The sequence below is a fragment of the Protomyctophum bolini genome (assembly GCF_963924005.1).
Source record: "Protomyctophum bolini genome assembly, chromosome: 7".
NCBI classification, from domain to species: Eukaryota; Metazoa; Chordata; class Actinopteri; order Myctophiformes; family Myctophidae; genus Protomyctophum; species Protomyctophum bolini.
This window is the reverse complement of record NC_137868.1, coordinates 34,949,887-34,968,811: the sequence shown is the minus strand read 5'-3', so window position 1 is coordinate 34,968,811 and position 18,925 is coordinate 34,949,887. Positions and strand designations below refer to the sequence as shown.

The following is an 18,925-nucleotide window of genomic DNA, read 5'->3' as shown; positions in this document are numbered from 1 at the left end:
CACCCTGGCCTACAACAATGCTTCTGGTCAGACTGGTTTCATCGGCTACTTTCCACCACTGGTGTATAGTTCTGGTTCAAGTTAAACATTCCAAATCCACCTGCTTGAAAGGGGGTCAGCAACAATGCATACAGTGTGTGTGTGTGTGTGTGTGTGTGTGAGCGCGCGCGCGCGTGTGTGTGCGCAGGGGGGCGTGGCCTAACCTCTTTACAAACGTCAAATTCTCCCGTTTTTCAGCAGCAGCATCGACAGTTCGACACACTAACCTGCAGCAACATGGGTAAGAACTAAGAACACAACTCACTATACAGCCATATGTTTGTTCATCCTATATGACTGCATAGGTCGACTTACTAAACATCCTTAAACGGAACTTTTACTGTAATGTGATCAAAACGGTTTTGATAAGCAGTATGATAGCGCGGCGGTATAGACTATTAATCATAAAACAGGACAAGATCATAATTACTTGCTGTAATCGGTAAAGCTTTCCTATATTTTATTTACCACCTTCATGCTTCATCCTAGCCCTGGTCCAAGCCTTGGACCTTGGTCCAAGCCTTGGACCAGGGCTAGCTTCATCCTATCTTTCTGCATGACATTTGCTGAAATGTGTGTGCAACTTACTTTTCAAGCGTCCCCAAAACTGTCTACGGTAGTTTCACCACCGTACACGTGTGCGAGAAAGTGGTTGACTTGAAGGCTGTATTTTATTGACATGGCATTGGCCATTTGGCCCATTGGCTACTTCGCACATTTTATTAGTACAAAGGTTTACATTGTAACCTATTAGCTCCAGCTGAAAGTTTAAACCCTTGTGATCTTATAGCTGGTGTTGAGATTGTAGGCACAATACGCTCTGATATTTGTTGATCAATACATCTGAATGTGTAGACTCAATAAAGCACTTCCACTTCATGCTGCCTGCAGTGCTGCCTCAAGTAGGCTGCAACAGAAAAAGTTGGGTTAAAAAGTAAAGTATCTTGCCAAGAGGTTATATAACTAGTACTACTCCCCTGACACTGTGTGTGTGTGTGTGTGTGTGTGTGTGTGTGTGTGTGTGTTATCTTGGTGTCCACTCCTGACCTCAGATGCTCCTCTGTGAGACGTTTAGCAGCAATTTAATCTCTACTGTTGAATTATTGTTCTATTTCCAAGTTTCCCACTAAAAATATATATTAATTCAGTTCATGTCCTGAACAGTCTCTATCAGACCGCTGTTGTGAAGTTTCAAATGAGTGTGTGCATTGTTGTTTGCTTGACTTGTAGTTAAACTTCTATGTATTTGATGTATTACCATGTGTAAATCGCTCTAGATTAAAAGTGTCTGCTAAATGCCTACATTGTAACATGTTTTTGCAGGGTGTATCCCTCTCTCTCCTGAATTGCCATGTTTATTTAGATTATCTGTTATCTAGACGTTGTCATCTTAATATATGTTCATTAAATGTAGGCTTATCCAAATAACAGCCAATGTCAGCCATTGTTGTTGTAAAGCCAAGTTAAGCCAACCCCCAAACCATCTCTGTGGAGGAACAGAATCAACAGATGTGTATCCCATCACGTTTGTAGTACTATTGTCTTGCAATCATTAATGTCCCTCCCTATCAACTGTGCCACAGGTCACCCAGAGGGAAATTACACAATATTATTAATAGTCCGCAGCCTGTATTAGAAGTTTATTTTTTACTTTCTAGATGGTTTTTCCAAAATACTGTAGCTAAAGTATAAAATACATTACATTAATGTATAGCAAGTGTATGGTAAACTGTGTATGGTAAACTGGAATATTGTATTGCAATAACATAAATCGTTTTGGCCAAAGTTTTCAAAGTTGTACATCTCTAATTCTACCAAAATGTAAAGGATCTTTCAAATGTATGACCCGTCGTGTACTGTGTACAGTGCAGCAACCGTACAGATAAAGCTGCAAAAGGAATGGTTGGTTAATCAGTGCATAGGATGGTTACAGTTAGGTGGGGGAATGCAAGTAGTGAGTAAATACACAAATAGACTCATCATTCCTTCTTGCCTTTTTTTTCGGGGTGCGCTCGCTTTACCGACACCATAAGACCGACAGCCACCCGGGCCACCTCTTTCTTTTCTGTGAGGTTGGGACAACAACTAGAGTCAGCAGCATGCAGAGTTGAGTTCCATCATCTTCATTCTTCGGCCTATTGTAGAACCAGGGTTCCCTTCCAGTCCAGATGTAAACATCTGTGCAAGAGTTGGAGAGAGAGACACAGGGTTTAGATCGGAGGCAGGCTATAGAGGGAGGCAAGATGGTATAGAAGGAGAGAGAGAGAGAGACAGGACAGGACAGAGGAAAAAGTGAAATTTGTACCCTGTTCAGAACACAGAGTTGCACAACAATGATCTTTCGTTTCCAGCCGTCATTTAGAGTTAAGTGTTGTTTTTACAGCCTTTATCTCTTCCTCCACAGCGAGTTGTTCTGGCTGCGGACCCGGGTACAAGACCCCTCTGGATGCCATGAAGGGTGAGAGACTGTCTTATCTCGTGTCCAGGGGCTGTGATGGCCATCACCTTGTTGGCTTATGGCGAACATTTTTGACCAAATTGAGCGGACAATTGGCAAAGTGGCAAAAACCTACTTTCTGACCTTGACGGCCCATACATCCAAACAGAAAAGTCTTATTTGAGTGCATTGAACGGCGTTAAACTCACTTTGCCACTCGATTTGCCACTCACTTTAAGCATGCGCATAGCCTCCATTACACAACACATAATATACTGACTCTACACTCCCAGAGTTAATGGGTCCTTGCAAATAAAACTACTCATAATGTGCTGTAGTGTCATTCATATTCTGAAGAAAACCTGGAGACTTGACATTCAGTAATTGGTCTTGTGATCAAAATCCGAATATAATAATGGTGTAAAATAGAAAATCTAGTCTTACAAAGCCACAAATACAATTGTCAGCGCACAGACATTTTGATGACCCCTGCTCATGTCGTTATAGGTGAACATGTTCCCAATTCTTCTATACTTTGGCTATTCTAGCTGTCAACATCTCAACCCATCCTGTTTCCTCTGTAAACAAAAGATAATCATAGATGCAAATGGCACATCCGCAAGCTGCTATTTTCGTGTGTGCGGAATGTTCAACCCCAGAATAGGGATATGCTCGGGCTCATGTGGTTAAAATACGAACCCTTTTGTGTTGCAGGTCCTCGTGAAGAGATTGTCTACCTGCCGTGTATTTACCGCAACACGGACATCCAGAAACCTGACTACCTGGCTACTGTGGATGTGGACCCCAAGTCTCCTACGTTCTGCCAGGTACTACAACAATTCTACTACTGCTGGGTACTACTGTAGTAGTATTCAAATACTATAGTCTGGAGTCCCGAGCCAAGCTTTCTCTACTGATAACATTTCAACGAATGGCAGATGCAGACTAGTCTTCAGACTAGAGCAAATAGTCTTCAGAAACTGGCACTCACAAAAGCAATTTTATTTACTGCATCAGCTGTGTGACAGACAAAAGGATGCGTTTCGGTTCCTCAGTCAGTCCTACATCAGCATTTGAAAAAGAGAAAATCAAGCACTCATCAGTTGAATGGTTCACAATTCAAGTTTATTAGATGCACAGCTCTGGCAGAAACGGTATGTTTGAAAAGATCACCAGCACTCACTTGGGCCTTCTTAGAATGTCTTATTTATCATGTAGCCCCAGCAGAAGATGACTCACAGAAGTTTGGGCTAACGTCTTCACGCTTAGGAAGGTGTTTACCTGATGACCCGTAAACACTGATGAAGGCCTGAGGAGCCGAAACGCATCTGTTTGACTGCTTCTGCTGTAAATCACAAAACCAAAAAAAATTGGCTTTTGTGAGTGTGGACCGTTTCTAGACTACTGTAGTACTAACATGGATATTGAGTCTGACAGGAAAACCTTCCTCTTGTCCAGTTGTTATACTGTAGATTTTAAGTAGGGTTATTATTCTTACCTAAAACTAAAACCACACCAAACTTGGTCGGGTCGGTATGAGATGGTTTTTATTAAGGTCAACCACACCAATGTGAGTTGCATTGGTGGTGTGGTTGACCTTAAAACGAGTCCCTAACGGGTGGTTTGGGCTTGGGGAAATTTGTATTTATTTATTTGTATTTATGTAGTAAAAATTAACAATGCACTGACATTACATTCACTCACTCATTCACACAGACACACAATCACCACTCATAACAAAATAAACCATTCAAGGTTGGGCATTTTGGGTTCAGTGTCTTGCTCAAGGACAGTAAACCAGGGGCACCCAGGGATCGAACGGGGAACCTTCTGATTCCCGAGCGGCTTCTCTACCTCCTGGCCTCTGATCTCAGGATAAACTTTACGTTTTTTGTTAAAGTTTTAAAGACACTGAAACCATCATCACACCCAACTGACCCAGGCTGTGTTCATCACAAGAAAGAAACCACAGAGACCTGAACTTAGGCCAGGAATGAATTCCATTCCCAGTGGGGGTCCTGAGAGTCAGCTGCAGGATATTGACCATATAGGGGAGAAGAAATGTTATTGGCTTGTCACTTGTTGCACAATCTGAAACATCTGCAACACATTCTCTGTCTTGGGCTATACGGCTACTGAGATGATCAACACACTAGAATGGAGAAATAAATACTCTGAATGCCCCCTGGGCTGTGTACACAAGCATGTCCACTAGAGCCTGACTGATGTATCGGGGTATATTTGGAACCCTGGTTGTAGACCCAATGTTGAGAAACAAAGCGAATAACTTGTACATATAGAGCAGAGACCTAACATTGACCTAACACGGGACCGAAACATCAGGCAGAATCAGGCTCTAGGGTGGGTGGCCATCTTCCTTGATTGTGTCAGGGGAAAAGAGAGACGGAGACAGAGGACAGAAAAATATGGAGAGAGATAGAGAGATACAAGTAATTTCAACAACAATAGCAAAACTATAACGACAATGATACAAGCAATACTCAAACAGCAACTGGTGGAGTAATAGTCAGTTACACATGGTATGACCTTTGACCCCTCTAGGTGATCCACAGGCTGCCCATGCCCAACCTGAACGATGAGCTCCATCACTCAGGATGGAACGCGTGCAGCAGTTGCTTTGGTGACAGCTCCAGGCGGCGCAACCGTCTCATCCTCCCGTCGCTCATCTCCTCGCGTGTCTACGTGGTGGATGTGGGGACAGAGCCCCGTGCACCCCGCATTCACAAGGTGAGAGGTCGACACATCATCTAGCAGTCTGGTTTTCAAACTTTATTTTTATACTTTCAACCTGACTTATATTTTGGGTATGACAGTAAAGAGTTTAACGGGTTGTTTCTAACGGCTTGTTTTCTTTTTAGGTTATTTTAGGTTTTCCTAAAATGGCATGCCCAAAATACAATACCATGTTACAGTGTTTTTATAAAAAAAATTGTTCACTTTTGTCTGGCTTTAATATTCAAAATTCATTCAAACCAGGTTAAAAAATGTGAGCTGATGTCATAGACTGACCACACAAAAGACCACCAACTTGAACCCTTTTGGGGGGGAAGTTTGCCAAAAATGGCAGATCTACAAGCTCAGCAGCTTGTAGATAGATCTGCTACTTTTGGCAAAGAGCCTACCAAGTACAGTTGCAACTCCTGTCCATTTGACTAAGTAGGCTATAGAGAGGGTGGTCAAGAATCATTAATAGGAGTGTTTACATGTAGTTTAAGGGAGCATTAAACTACATGTAGTTTAACTAAATTACATACCGGTAGTTTTAACTACATTTTGCTGACATGACAAGCCTACGCTGCCTCTGATTGTCATGCCCTGGTATGCATTAAGTATTTCCCTCCCTCTCAGCTGTCTTACTGTTGGGGCCTATTCATACTCCTATTTTAGAGCTGAATAAAAGTCGGTTCGGCTCTGTAGAGCCTACAATGTGACGTCATTTGAGGTTCGGGGCGGGTGGATACCGTCCTAAAGTCGGCTCTTCGGTGCTACTGAAATCATTCATCATCACGAGCCGAAATCATTTTGGCACTACAGCGCCGAAACAGCTGTAAAATAGGAGTATGAATCGGCCCTTAGCGTAGTAAATATCAAACTTGTGCGTCTGTTTTTATAACCAAAAGAAGGTAAGATGTCAAAAGGTCATCTATGGTCAAAATTTCATAAGTAAAATAGATAAGTGAGGTGATGGTTTCTGCACTGTCATCGCTGTAGGTTACACAACCTATGTGTCAATCATTACAAATAAAACACATGGGACTGTTGGCGAGAGGGCATGAGAGAGTGAGTGGGGGACAGGTTAAACCTCCTTGGGGACAGTGATGTCATCAGTTTGCGACAACAGAGGAAGATTATAATGAAATCCTGAGCAGCAGGACAACTTCCTTCTTCCTCTTCTTCGCTTTGAAACTCCACACAGATGCAATTCATCTGTCTATTCAACACTGTCATCATGAGTTGACAATTCATTCTTGTTTTCAATTCCCATAAAGTAGTTTGCAGGGACATTTTAGTCAATACACAACCTATTTGATTCTGCCTTTAAACTCCGTACCCATCATGAGGTGGATTAAAAAAAGTTTTAATTGAATCAAAGAGTGACACACAAAAAATGTTGAAAGTGGTTACTGTAAGTGTGTCTGTGGGTTTTATAAATATTGAACAATTGAAAAGCATTAATAAGAGCTTGTGGCTAACTAATAATTGCATTGGATCCACCACTGGAACACTAGTTTTGTTGTTTGTTTGTTTTTTCCCTGATAAAAATGTCAGTTTTGGATAAGGTTTCCACCCAACAGAGATGATATACCGGTGTTACTTCTTTAACAGATTTGAAAAAATGACTTTTTGGACACAAATGATGTGTGAAAGTAGATTGGTCAGACTTATGGGTCAACATTATCTTTCTATCAGCATGCCTTACTGTAGGTGTGTGTCAAATGTGTGATGCTATGAATTAATGATTAATGTGTGTGTTCACATTCACAACTCATTAGCGTCTCACATTTGTCTGAAATGGAATAACTGCTAAATGTTGCTTTTTAATGTTAGGAAATGATAACTGCTTGGAGCTGTAATGCTTAAGTGTATTATAATCAGAGACGGAGATCATATCATAAGGGCTTTTTAACACTTGAGCTAACCCAAACATTAGCTTACAAAATGCCCAGGGGTTGCAGTTTAGGTAAGCTCAGTGTTAAAGATTCACAGTTGACTTAAGAAGCAGAGGCCAGAGTTAATGTCTTGTAGAACACTGGTTGGTTCCCTTTACTTTTTGTTTCCTACATTTTGTTTTTAATTATTTCAAAACATTTTCAAAAAAACTTTCACGAAAAAAGCAAAAGTGTGAATTAAAAACAAAATGCAAAGATCTTTGTCTCCACCAGCCGAAGGCATGGGGAGAGTATGTTTTGCACTCCATCCGTGTGTGTCCATCCGTCCGTCTGTGTACAGCTAATCTTCAGCTCTGGTTGATGCCAAACGGCACACACACACACTCCCTGGATGCCAACGATGAACCTCTGCCTTGCTTTTTGGCCTGTTATAGCTCCACCATGAGGCAGATTCTTTGCTAAACACATTTCCATACATCACACAAATCGGTATACACTATCTCTATACTCATGTGATCAACATGGACCTGTCTGCTTCCCCATATTCCATCCCCATTGTCTAAGATTGCCTTCCAAAGTTTGCCGGATTGGTCTGTTTTGAAGAGTGCAATTTGAGGAATATTTTGCATGCACATTCCCACTAGGCAGAGGAAGAAATGCCTGTAAAACTTTGTATGCACACTCCCTAGAGGCCAAGGAAAAACCTTTGACCTGCATTTTTCACATCTGCTCTTTATAGCGGCACCAGGAGGCAGACTTACTGTATGTTGAACTTCTTTTTTTATATTACTCCTTCAGATTTGATCCAAATCTTACACAAATCGGTACACATGATCTCTATAGTCGCGTGATCAAGACGGGTCTGTTTGGAAGCCAATCACGATGGAATATGGGAGTGGTTTTGTACAAAATGCCGCAAATCATTAACACAGCGTCCAATTGTGGTGAAACTGTACACGTATATTCCCGCTGAGGAAGAAATGGTACTTTTCCAAAAACACTTCTATCCTGGTGGAGAGTTAGAGACCTGTGCCCTGGGGGGCACTTTTATATACAGTATGTTGTGATCTGCTATTTTCACGCTTTGTGAGTATCGCTGTTCTATACTATAGAACTATAGTAGATCTGATCCCTTTGTATTTAACCATTTTACTGCTGTTGCGTGCAAACATACGTTTGTGTGGGGAACAGAAGACCACGGGCCTCCAGTGTTTGATCTCTTGAGTTGTGCTCTTGTGTAGATCGTGGAGCCCACTGAGCTGTACTGGAAATGTGGTCTGGCTAACCCACACACCTCACACTGCCTGGGTTCCGGTGAAATCATGATCAGCTGCATGGGAGACCCTTCTGGCAATGGCAAGGGTAAGCAGGGGCGCACTGAAACTGTACACGTATATTCCCGCTTGGTTGCATGACGGCGTTTCTCACCGAAAATAGCTCACAAGTTCACAATGCATCGCGGATGCAGTGCGTTGTGAGCTTGTAGGTCGATTGTTTTCGTTGCACACCGTAGCATAACTTCGGCATTAGCAAACCTATTAAGGCCGAGAAAGCATCTGTCATTTTAGATTTTTGCTTTGACTATTCAAAATATACAAGCTCGCAACCTGTCACTTTGTGCTGCACTGCATCTATTTTTGAACATTTTTGAAAAACTTTCAAACTGAACTACTGATCTTAGAAGGCCTTTTTAGAATCGGCCTCAAGTCTTAATGGGTTAACAGGCGGATCCAATATCGTTTTTGACCTCCAGGTGGTTTCGTGCTGTTGGATGGTGAGACGTTTGAGGTGGTCGGGAACTGGGAGCACGAAGGGGACACGGCGCCGTTCGGTTACGACTTCTGGTACCAGCCTCGTCACAACGTAATGATAAGCACCGAGTGGGGCGCCCCCAAATCCCTGGCCGGCGGCTTCGACCCTCAACACGTGAAAGAGGGTACGTTGCGGGTTCTGCTTAGGCCAGCCGCCAGATGCATGTTTCTTCATTCACGTTCTCAGCATCCACATTTTCTGTTGACCAGCATCCAGGTGGAGCGAGATCAATTCGTGGCGGTGACGACTCGCCACGACCTATTTTTTTACGCCATGACGTATTCTTCATTATCCGCCATGGCAGAACAAAATCCGCCGTGGCGAGTACAGAATCCGCCGTGGCGGAGACTCGCCACGACCTATTTTTTTACGCCATGACGTATTCTTCATTATCCGCCAGGCAGAACAGAATCCGCCGTGGCGAGTACAGAATCCGCCATTGTTTATTTATTTTTTGCGTCCGTGGTGCAGGTTTTATTGTCCTAGTAGTACTATTCTCGGAATTATTTCATCCTCTTGTAGCGTAACGGTTAGCGCTCTCGCCCCTATAGTCAAGGCACTGTGCCGGGCCAGGTTCGATTCTTGCAAAAAACAAACTTTTTTTTTTTAAAGTTATTTTTTTACCCGTACATGCAGTGTGTGTGTGTGCGTGCGTATACAGTGTGCGTGCGTGTATGCGTGCGTGCGTATACAGTGTGTGTGTGTGTGTGTGTGTGTGTGCGTGCGTGCTTCATCGTATTTATTATTATTATTATTAATATGCAGGTAATAATTATAAATACGATGAAGCACGCACGCACGCATATACAGTGTGTGTGCGTGCGTGCGTATACAGTGTGCGTGCGTGTATGCGTGCGTATACAGTGTGTGTGTGCGTGCGTGCGTGCGTGCTTCATCGTATTTATTATTATTACCTGCATATTAATAATAATAATAATAAATACGATGAAGCACGCACGCACACACACACACACACACTGTATACGCACGCATACACGCACGCACACTGTATACGCACGCACGCACACACACTGTATGTACGGGTAAAAAAATAACTTTAAAAAAAAAAAGTTTGTTTTTTGCAAGAATCGAACCTGGCCCGGCACAGTGCCTTGACTATAGGGGCGAGAGCGCTAACCGTTACGCTACAAGAGGATGAAATAATTCCGAGAATTGTACTACTAGGACAATAAAACCTGCACCACGGACGCAAAAAAAAAATAAACAATGGCGGATTCTGTACTCGCCACGGCGGATTCTGTTCTGCCTGGCGGATAATGAAGAATACGTCATGGCGTAAAAAAATAGGTCGTGGCGAGTCTCCGCCACGGCGGATTCTGTACTCGCCACGGCGGATTTTGTTCTGCCATGGCGGATAATGAAGAATACGTCATGGCTTAAAAAAATAGGTCGTGGCGAGTCGTCACCGCCACGAATTGATCTCGCTGTCTCTCCCAGCATCACCTACTTGTCCTACTATATACTGTAAAAATATTATTCAACCTGTTCTGCTGTATTGTTCTCCATGTTTCTTTCAATATATTGACCATGTCTAACAAATGCAAACTTTTCAGTATTGCCTCCCAAGAACGATAAAGCCATCACATGTTTAGCACTCACAATAGAAAATGACACTGATCATCCCCTCAATCGTCACTTTACACTCATGCCGTCCAGACAAAGAAACAGAACTTTGAAATCGCAAACGTTTATTTGAGTAGTAGTTTTGTCCATTTTAGCCATTGATAAGTGTACTGTAATTCTCCAGGTAAGTATGGCAGTGCGGTGCATGTGTGGGACTGGCAGACCCACGAGCGCATCCAGACGGTGGAGCTGGGAGAGAGCGGCAGGATTCCTCTGGAGTGTCGCTTCCTCCACGAGCCCTCTGCTGCTGAAGGCTACGTGGGCTGTGCACTGCCTGGCGCCATCTTCCACTTCTACAAGAAAACGGTACTGTCCAGTCGTGGGAAAAATACTCTGTTGTTTTACTTGAATATAAAAGTATCAATACTGCAATGTAGAACTCCTCTGTTACAAGTAAAAGTCCGGAATTCAAATTGTCACAGCACGGGTCTAAATACGTTGTTTTTTTTCGTGAGGAGAGCGGTAGGGTAGAGCAGGAGAGGTAAGGGGAAAAGAACACAGCATACAAACAGGTTGAATAATCAAAGATATATATACATATAGCATGTATAGTAGTAGTTATGTATGTTATGTGCGTATGTAATAGTTGTACTACCAGACAGGAGAGTGTAGTGTGTGTTTATTGTTCTACCAGACAGGAGAGTGTAAAGTGTGTGTTTATTGTACTACCAGACAGGAGAGTGGGCTGCAGATAAAGTCATTGAGGTCCCCATGAAGAAGGTGGAGGGCTGGATGCTTCCTGAGATGCCTGGTACTGTATTATCATCTTCTATTGCCATTAGAAATATTATTCCAACTTCAAACAAACTTCATGTACAGTAAACGACACACACAAGGAATTCCTATACACATACAATGTGTTCTATTCCTTCACCGGCTTTGTCTTGTTTGTTTGGGGGTGGCAGGCAGGCACGGGACGGTGATTTCTGTCACTGAACGATAGTGACAACATATGTCCACATGGTGTTTTTTCCCAGATGAAAACACCAAGGTAGCTTGCCAAAAAACGCTTCCAATAGAGGGTAGATGTATGCATAAAGGGAGTGGCAAAGTGAGTTTAACGTTGTTTGATGCAATCAAATGGGTTTCTGTTTGTTTGTATGTGCTGTCAAGGCCAGAAAGTAGTTTTTGCCACTCGGTAGGCGTTCCCGAATAACATCCGGCCGGGTATGATAATGATATCACGTCCATAACCTCTCAACTGATTTGAATTGAAAATATTTCACATCTTAGCAAGCAGATAAAAACACGTTCAGCAACTAGTTGCATTGCAGGGATTCCAGAAACTTCTAATTCCTATTGTAAGCGGTTAATTGGTTAACCGGTTTGTTAAACGGTTTGTTCAGCAGCGGAGGGGTGTTATGTCCTTTCAGTGAATTTCCTCACTGTCGAGTCAAAAGAAGCAGCTGGTGTAAAAAATTATGAAGTTCTACAAGCTTGTGAGCTTGTATCGGCTTGTATCTACACCCTTCTCAAGACCAACCAGTAGGGGTCAGCAGTGACATGGGCATATGCAAAGATGGGGGAAATTGGCAACAATCCAATTAGCACCTTTGCTAAACCCCACCCCAAAAGCGATTGTCCAATGCCAATCCAAATAGTTTAGCAACCGTTGCTAATGCTGGGCAAGATTTCGTCACCGGCTCATAGCTCTGTCAGTGTTATTTTGCATGGCTGTGTTGTTGAACACATACACAGCTTAACGTTGGGAAAGTTACACGACTGAGCCACCCAGGTGATGCCAATAATAAAAATCACTGTAGTCTTGCTATGCATTACATGAAAACTCCCGTCGGACAGTCGTTAACGTTGATTGAGTTGGATACTGTTTCTCCCTCTAACATTTCCTCGTATTTCTAGTTTATTGAAATAATGTCATGCTCATTTATCCAGTGCATAGCTTACTGCAGGCCCTGTTGACTATATTTAGAAGACATTTTGAAGCTCTTGCTACTGAAATGATCAATTCTTTATATGGAGAAATCCCATCAATGGGTGAGAATGGTGGGGCTTAATGAAAAGGTACTATGTTTTACTGGAGTATGTATTTACAATTTTACTGAGTCATATTTTCATTTTTATTGACATAAATATGTATTGTTTCACTGTTTTCTTGACAGGTCTAATCACAGACATCCTGATCTCTCTTGACGACCGTTTCCTGTACTTCAGTAATTGGCTGCATGGCGACATCAGACAGTATGACATCAGCAACAGAAAGGCACCGCGATTGGTCGGCCAGGTCTGAGTCTATCCAATAAAATAAAAGATACTGAATTTCTGTTTCATATCAATTTAGATTGGGTTTAGTAATATTTTTGCAACTTGTGAATATAATGTAATCTAGAAAAAATCGCAAAAGCGTTTGTGCCCCTCCCATCTGAGCATGCATTTTCACATCATGTTATTTTAATGATCAATGAATCGATTGCTTGGATCCATATACTTTCAGTTCCTGTTTATCACAAAAAAAGAACATGACAAAATGTTTTCTTTTGTCGTTTGTACATTGTTATAGTTATCGATACAATCTCACTAGTATCTTTCCAATTTGGAGGCCCACTTATAATATCCTCATGGCCCATCAGTGGGCCCCAGCCCACAGGTTGAGAATCTCTGCATTTAATACATATATCAATACTAATATTGTAGTAGTAGTTTGGTTAATGTGATTATTATGCTATGTTTCAGATATTTCTAGGAGGTAGCATGATTAATGATGGCCCTGTCAAAGTCATGGATGATCCAGAGGACCAGGCCCAGCCCCCTCCACGCATTATCCAGGTACATCTTCAACCTCACTAATCAACCTTGTAATGTAGACCATCTGTATGCAGAATGTTCACTCCCAGCATAGGGATGCTGTGGTTCCAGCAGTCCTTATGCGGATCACAGAGACATTTGAATGACAGAAATCAGTTCAGAGTTAAATCTGCACTATGTAACTTTCTTCTTCTACCCTGGAGTTTCCTGCACAATTGTTGACATTTTTACCATTATATTAAGCTATGCCTGCTTGCTCAGGGAATACATTGAATATTTGACCATCAGGTCAAAATTCGTGTCAGAAACCTGTGTCAAGGTGAGACGTGACCTTTGACACATGTCTTAATAGAAGAGCAGCAGAGAGACAAAATACAACCGCACCAATTCATTGTATATGTTATATTGTATTAACATACTCTATTATACAGATTGCACAAAATGTGTATCTATCTGACCATGAGACTTGGCATGCTCAAACATGGTAGGAGTGGAAATTAATAAGCAATGCATAATGTCATATATTTGAGTACTCCCTATTTTCCTCTTCGGTTTTCAAAAGTTAAATATTTAGATAAGTATAAAACATTTTGACCTGCCCATGAACTTCTTTGTATCACAACACACTATGGAACAGTTCAGCCCAATCTGACCACCTGGAATGTGGTCGTCCATCACACACACACACACACACACACACACACACACACACACACACACACACACACACACACACACACACTTAACTTTATATTGTCTCTGTCCGGTGGACATGGCAAATCGTATGGCAAAAATTGCAGATTTACACGCTAAAAACGTGTTGCTTCTCGCCATGTTACAAGCTTGTAGATCTGCTTCTTTTGTGTGAAGCTGTAGGATGATCAAGTAGGGCGTTCATTTACCAAAAAAACACAAAGAATATGGGGACAAGAGATTCCTACACGACAATGATAATACAATATATTTTATATACCGGTACAGTACCTATTGTTTATATTGTATACATACTAGTGTTTATGTAATGTAAATATTTAACATGGTTCATTTATCACGCTCTGTCAAGAGAATGTCCCTGTTTTTCAACGTGGTGAAGGTCAGATCTTATCGAAGGTCGTATTGACTATCGGTTATCGGTGTGTTTATCAGCTGATTATACTGCAGGTAAAGGAAAGCCACACACCAACACCTTTACTCTGTCTGTCTGGTTCTTCTGGAAAAATGTCCAAAACTGTTCCTGAACTTTTTTCAGGATTCAAATTCAAAGTGTACCAAAAGTAACAGATCTACAAGCTCGTTTCAAGAAAAGCAGTGGCGAACTTGACATGGATTTAAAAGTAGTCATTGTTGGCACAAAGAGTGTGTCTCTAAGTTTGTTCCAACTATGTGACATAATAGGTAAACTATGCTTCACCATGTTGTATTTGAACTCTTGGGACAGTTGGTAGACTTGAGACTCCTCCAGGGTACATCATGTAAAATCAGGGTTGAAATAGTTCATCAAATTAATTGATATTATAAAAAACATTTATTTGAATATAAATCAATTTTGGGCGAACATTTGAAATGTAATTTAGTGACTGAGTGAGATTAGCCCCATCCAAGGGGCAGCAATTCCATGAAGTTAGACTGAGATGTGATTACATTTAGAGTATTGAAAATATGGAGAACATTTTAACGTGGTTTGGTGCATAAATATTGTCATAATCATAATTGTACCATTATGAAATTCCCCCTGTGTCACATTGGATTATAATAGTAATGCATTCATGTGTTCACTGTTCAGAACTTTAATATTACAGCTGACCAAAGGTGGGGCTGATTTTTAATTTACTATATGTGCCGCTGGGTAGATTCTACGAGATTTATTGGAGTGGAAGTATAAAGTATTAAAAAAAATTTACCTCAAAATTGTACACAAGCAATAGACTTACGTTGCACAGTGTAAATAATATTTTTTTTACTGTGTGTGTGTGTGTGTGTGTGTGTGTGTGTGTAGGGGAAGCGTATTCAGGGCAGTCCTCAGATGTTGCAGCTCAGTTTGGACGGGACGAGGCTGTACGTGACGACGTCTCTCTACAGCGCCTGGGACAAACAGTTCTACCCTGACATGATCAAGTAACTCACACACTTCTAATACTCTACGTGTAACATGCTGCGTGTATACTGACACCTACAGAGTACAGACACAGCCAGTCTGCGTCCGTTTGACTGTCAGTCTAACAGAGGGACTGACTTACCATGTTACTTATAAACGGCACCGAAGCAATCTAAGCAGATTGGATTTGGGGTAGTTAAACTTTGATACAGATCTTATATATATATATATCCAAATATGATCTACTTGGCTAGGGTTACAATGTTTTAAACTATAGGCCAGAACGCAAAAACATCATGCACTATGTAACTGGGCTACAATTTTAAAGCATGATTTATACTTTAACACATTTATACTCTTATATGACAGAGATACTGTCTGTCTGTCGCTAATCATGCAAACCACTGGACCAATCAGAGCCAATTGTCTTGTGCACACCGCCAGTATGCCAAGGAGGTAAGAGCTTTTCTCTCTTGTCTGTCTGTCTCCAGAGAGGGCTCAGTGATGATGCAGATAGACGTAGATTCAGTTAATGGAGGTTTGAAGTGCAATGAGAACTTCTTGATCGACTTCGGTAAAGAACCAGACGGTCCGGCTTTGGCCCACGAGCTCCGTTACCCCGGAGGAGACTGCACCTCTGACATCTGGATCTGATCAGCTCTATACCACCCCCTGCTGCTGGGATCACTCGACTACAACCCTGACTAATACTGACGCTAATTCTTCAACCATTATATAACACTGAACTTCGCTGAATACGTGTATAGGCTTTTAAAAAAATATATATATCATTTTTATCCCACGATTTTGCAACCCAGTTTTATCACCCAGTGCCAATTATCTAATGTAATCCTGGGCGCTACACTTCCTCTGCCAACCTGGGGGGGCAGCGGACAGACCTCATGCCTCCTTCTATGCATGAGGAGTCCAAGCTGCTTCTTTTCACCTGACGGGGGAGTTTCCCCGGCCGGACGTAGCGCGTGGAAGGAACACGTTATTCCGACCAGTTCCTTTCCCCTCCATCAGGCGCCCTGGCTGGCCAGGGGGAGGTAGTTTAGAGACCAGGATTACTGCATGTTTTTGTGAGGGTACCTACCCTAGGGGACATGGGGAGAACATGCAAACTCCACACAGAAAGGCCCTTTCGCCAACCTCGCTGAATATTGTTTTAGATAACGGATTCTCAATCTAGCCTATTAACTTCTATTTTTATATGAATATTATATATCCTGTAATTACTGGAAATATTAGCGTATGTATGCTGTAAGTATTATGCAATACATTCCTTTCGGCAAGTTTGTTTTTGTATAGCGCATTTAAACAAAAACGGAATTCAGTGCACACAAACTTTCAAATCATGAGTGTTAAGACAAAGACTGGCATTATAAAAGGACAAGCAGTATTATTGAAATCAATTATTTGACAAACATTGGAGCCAGTGTAAAGATCTGAGAACTGGACTGATGTGATCCATGTTATTGGCGTTAGTATGAGGACAGCAGCATTCTGAATAAACATACTCAAGAAATATGCATGGACACATTTTTCTAAATCCTGCTGAGACTTACAGTAAGTCCTTTAATCCTTGATTATGATCTTAAAGCTGACATTGAAATTGTCTTAAATGTCACTGTTGTAATTCAGGTTTGACGTCACCAATATTTGGGTTGTGATTTATTTGAGGAATTGTATTTTTATTTTCAATTATGAGAGCTTGAATTCTATTCATATAATTCTGTACACATGTGCAATAAATGGTCTGCATTTCTATAACATCCCTTAGAAGTGCTTTGAATCTATGTTAGATTCACTCATTCACCATTACCTTTTCTGCATCAGGGCCCTCTTAAAAATCACAAAAGTGTTCGCGTCCGGGCCAAAGCATTTCATTTTACTGATCAATAAATTAATTCTGTTCCGGCTTGAATCAATATACTTCAAGTTCCTGTGTATCACATTGAAAACTCATCTTTCATGGTTTCTTTTGTACATTTGTTACTGGAAATGAGGGTGGTGCTGCATGTGTGAAAAAATATGACAGGTCGCAGTTGTGCTGTAGTAGTTTGCGTTATTAGATAGTGAAATTACAATGCACATTTCTTGCTAGAAATGTTAAAGTCCTGAAACTATCCATATCATTTTAATGTCCAATGTAAATGGGTTGGGATGAGACTGTTATGACGCTGTACAATAGACCTAGCTACAGTAGTAAATATGAATCCCCTGTGTCCTTGTTAATTATTGTTAGCATGTTTTGAAACAATCTCTGGTGACTCAGTCGTCTCATTTGGCCTGAAAATTAATTATTTTCCAACGGTGCACCTGTTGAGCCACTATTTCATCACCACTGGAGCCACTATTTCATCACCACTGGGCCAGATGGCATCACTCTCACTCACACACACTTTTGCTTGCACATGGCTTGTTTAATTTGCACGTTTACAGGGGTTGTAAAAAAAAACAACACATGAATGAACACATGGAGCCCGAGGCCCGGCCCGGTCCTTTCTGATTAGCGTACATTTGGGTCGGGCCTGGTCTGGTTCAGGCAGAGTTTGAGAACTCTAATGACAATGTCATCGATCGGGCGACTCATCGGGGCAACATGTTGAGTTGAAGTGAAAGTTGATTATTTAATAGAGCTTTTTCATTCATTCAAAGTTGGTATGAATCCCCTGAAGTTGACCTGAGGGTGAAAGCACTGACCTGTACTTACTAGCACGTCTGACAGTGAGGTAGTCCGTGATGCAGGCCACCAAGTCGTGGTCAACCTGCATCGCAGCAGCTGACACACACACACACACACCAGTGTTTGATTACTTGTCTGCAATGAAAGGTATGGCCCTCTTCCTGGCACACATTGTAAGTATGTCATGGAGGGCATGCATGGACCTTAGCATACATACAGTCTTGTACACTCGGGGATGGATTAAGGAGTGAGGACACCCTGCATGGCCATATAGCTTTCATGGAGACCGCTCTGCTACCAGTTATCATCCTCTATTCGCTGCACCCCAATCCTGGATAGATGGGCCTTATCCTGAATTAGTCGAGAGAGGCAGACTGTTGACTCAGGCTATTTTCAAATGCTTCTGCCATACAGTTTGCATTTGTTACAAATGCAAAGAATGTAAAGCCTGGCCTCCACCCCATTCTGCTTCATCTGTAGTGGGCCTAATGGCATAAATCTTACTGTATAACAAATTAGTCGATGCCTTTGCTGGGTTTGCTAGATCTGACCTAATGCACACATCAAACTGGGGGGTCCATGAAATTCAAAGTTTCCAAACCCCTGCCCTCTCTCTGCCCAGATGGGCGGTGTGACACGTAATGACATGATTTGACAGACTGGATGACAGCACTGTATAAAATGTAAGAACGGCACAAAGGTAAATGGGAGAGGGGGTTGGACGGAGGACAGTCATGACGGCTTGTGTAGACACACACCTGCTTTCATACCTGTACTTGTATTTGACGCTGTTCTCTTCTTTCTCTCCTTTGTAT

The 18,925-nt window shown here is 41.8% G+C and overlaps 1 protein-coding gene across 1 annotated transcript; it reads left to right on the top strand.

Annotated features, from left to right (window-relative positions):
• The first annotated feature begins 229 nt into the window (after positions 1-229).
• selenbp1 (selenium binding protein 1) lies at positions 230-17,196 on the top strand. The gene is made up of 12 exons (XM_080769239.1): positions 230-280; positions 2,444-2,497; positions 3,191-3,303; positions 5,039-5,224; positions 8,349-8,469; positions 8,861-9,043; positions 10,688-10,869; positions 11,236-11,314; positions 12,684-12,805; positions 13,255-13,347; positions 15,323-15,441; positions 15,913-17,196. The coding sequence occupies exons 1-12, from the start codon at positions 277-279 to the stop codon at positions 16,073-16,075; spliced, it is 1,419 nt and encodes a 472-aa protein (XP_080625365.1). The 5' UTR covers positions 230-276; the 3' UTR covers positions 16,076-17,196.
• Positions 17,197-18,925: the final 1,729 nt, after the last annotated feature.

Bases quoted from the DNA above. Each gene is read 5' to 3' on its own strand.
- selenbp1 (XM_080769239.1), top strand. The intron at 9,044-10,687 runs GTACGTTGCGGG...GTAATTCTCCAG, and splicing joins CCCTCAACACGTGAAAGAGG to GTAAGTATGGCAGTGCGGTG. The intron at 10,870-11,235 runs GTACTGTCCAGT...TTGTACTACCAG, and splicing joins TCCACTTCTACAAGAAAACG to ACAGGAGAGTGGGCTGCAGA.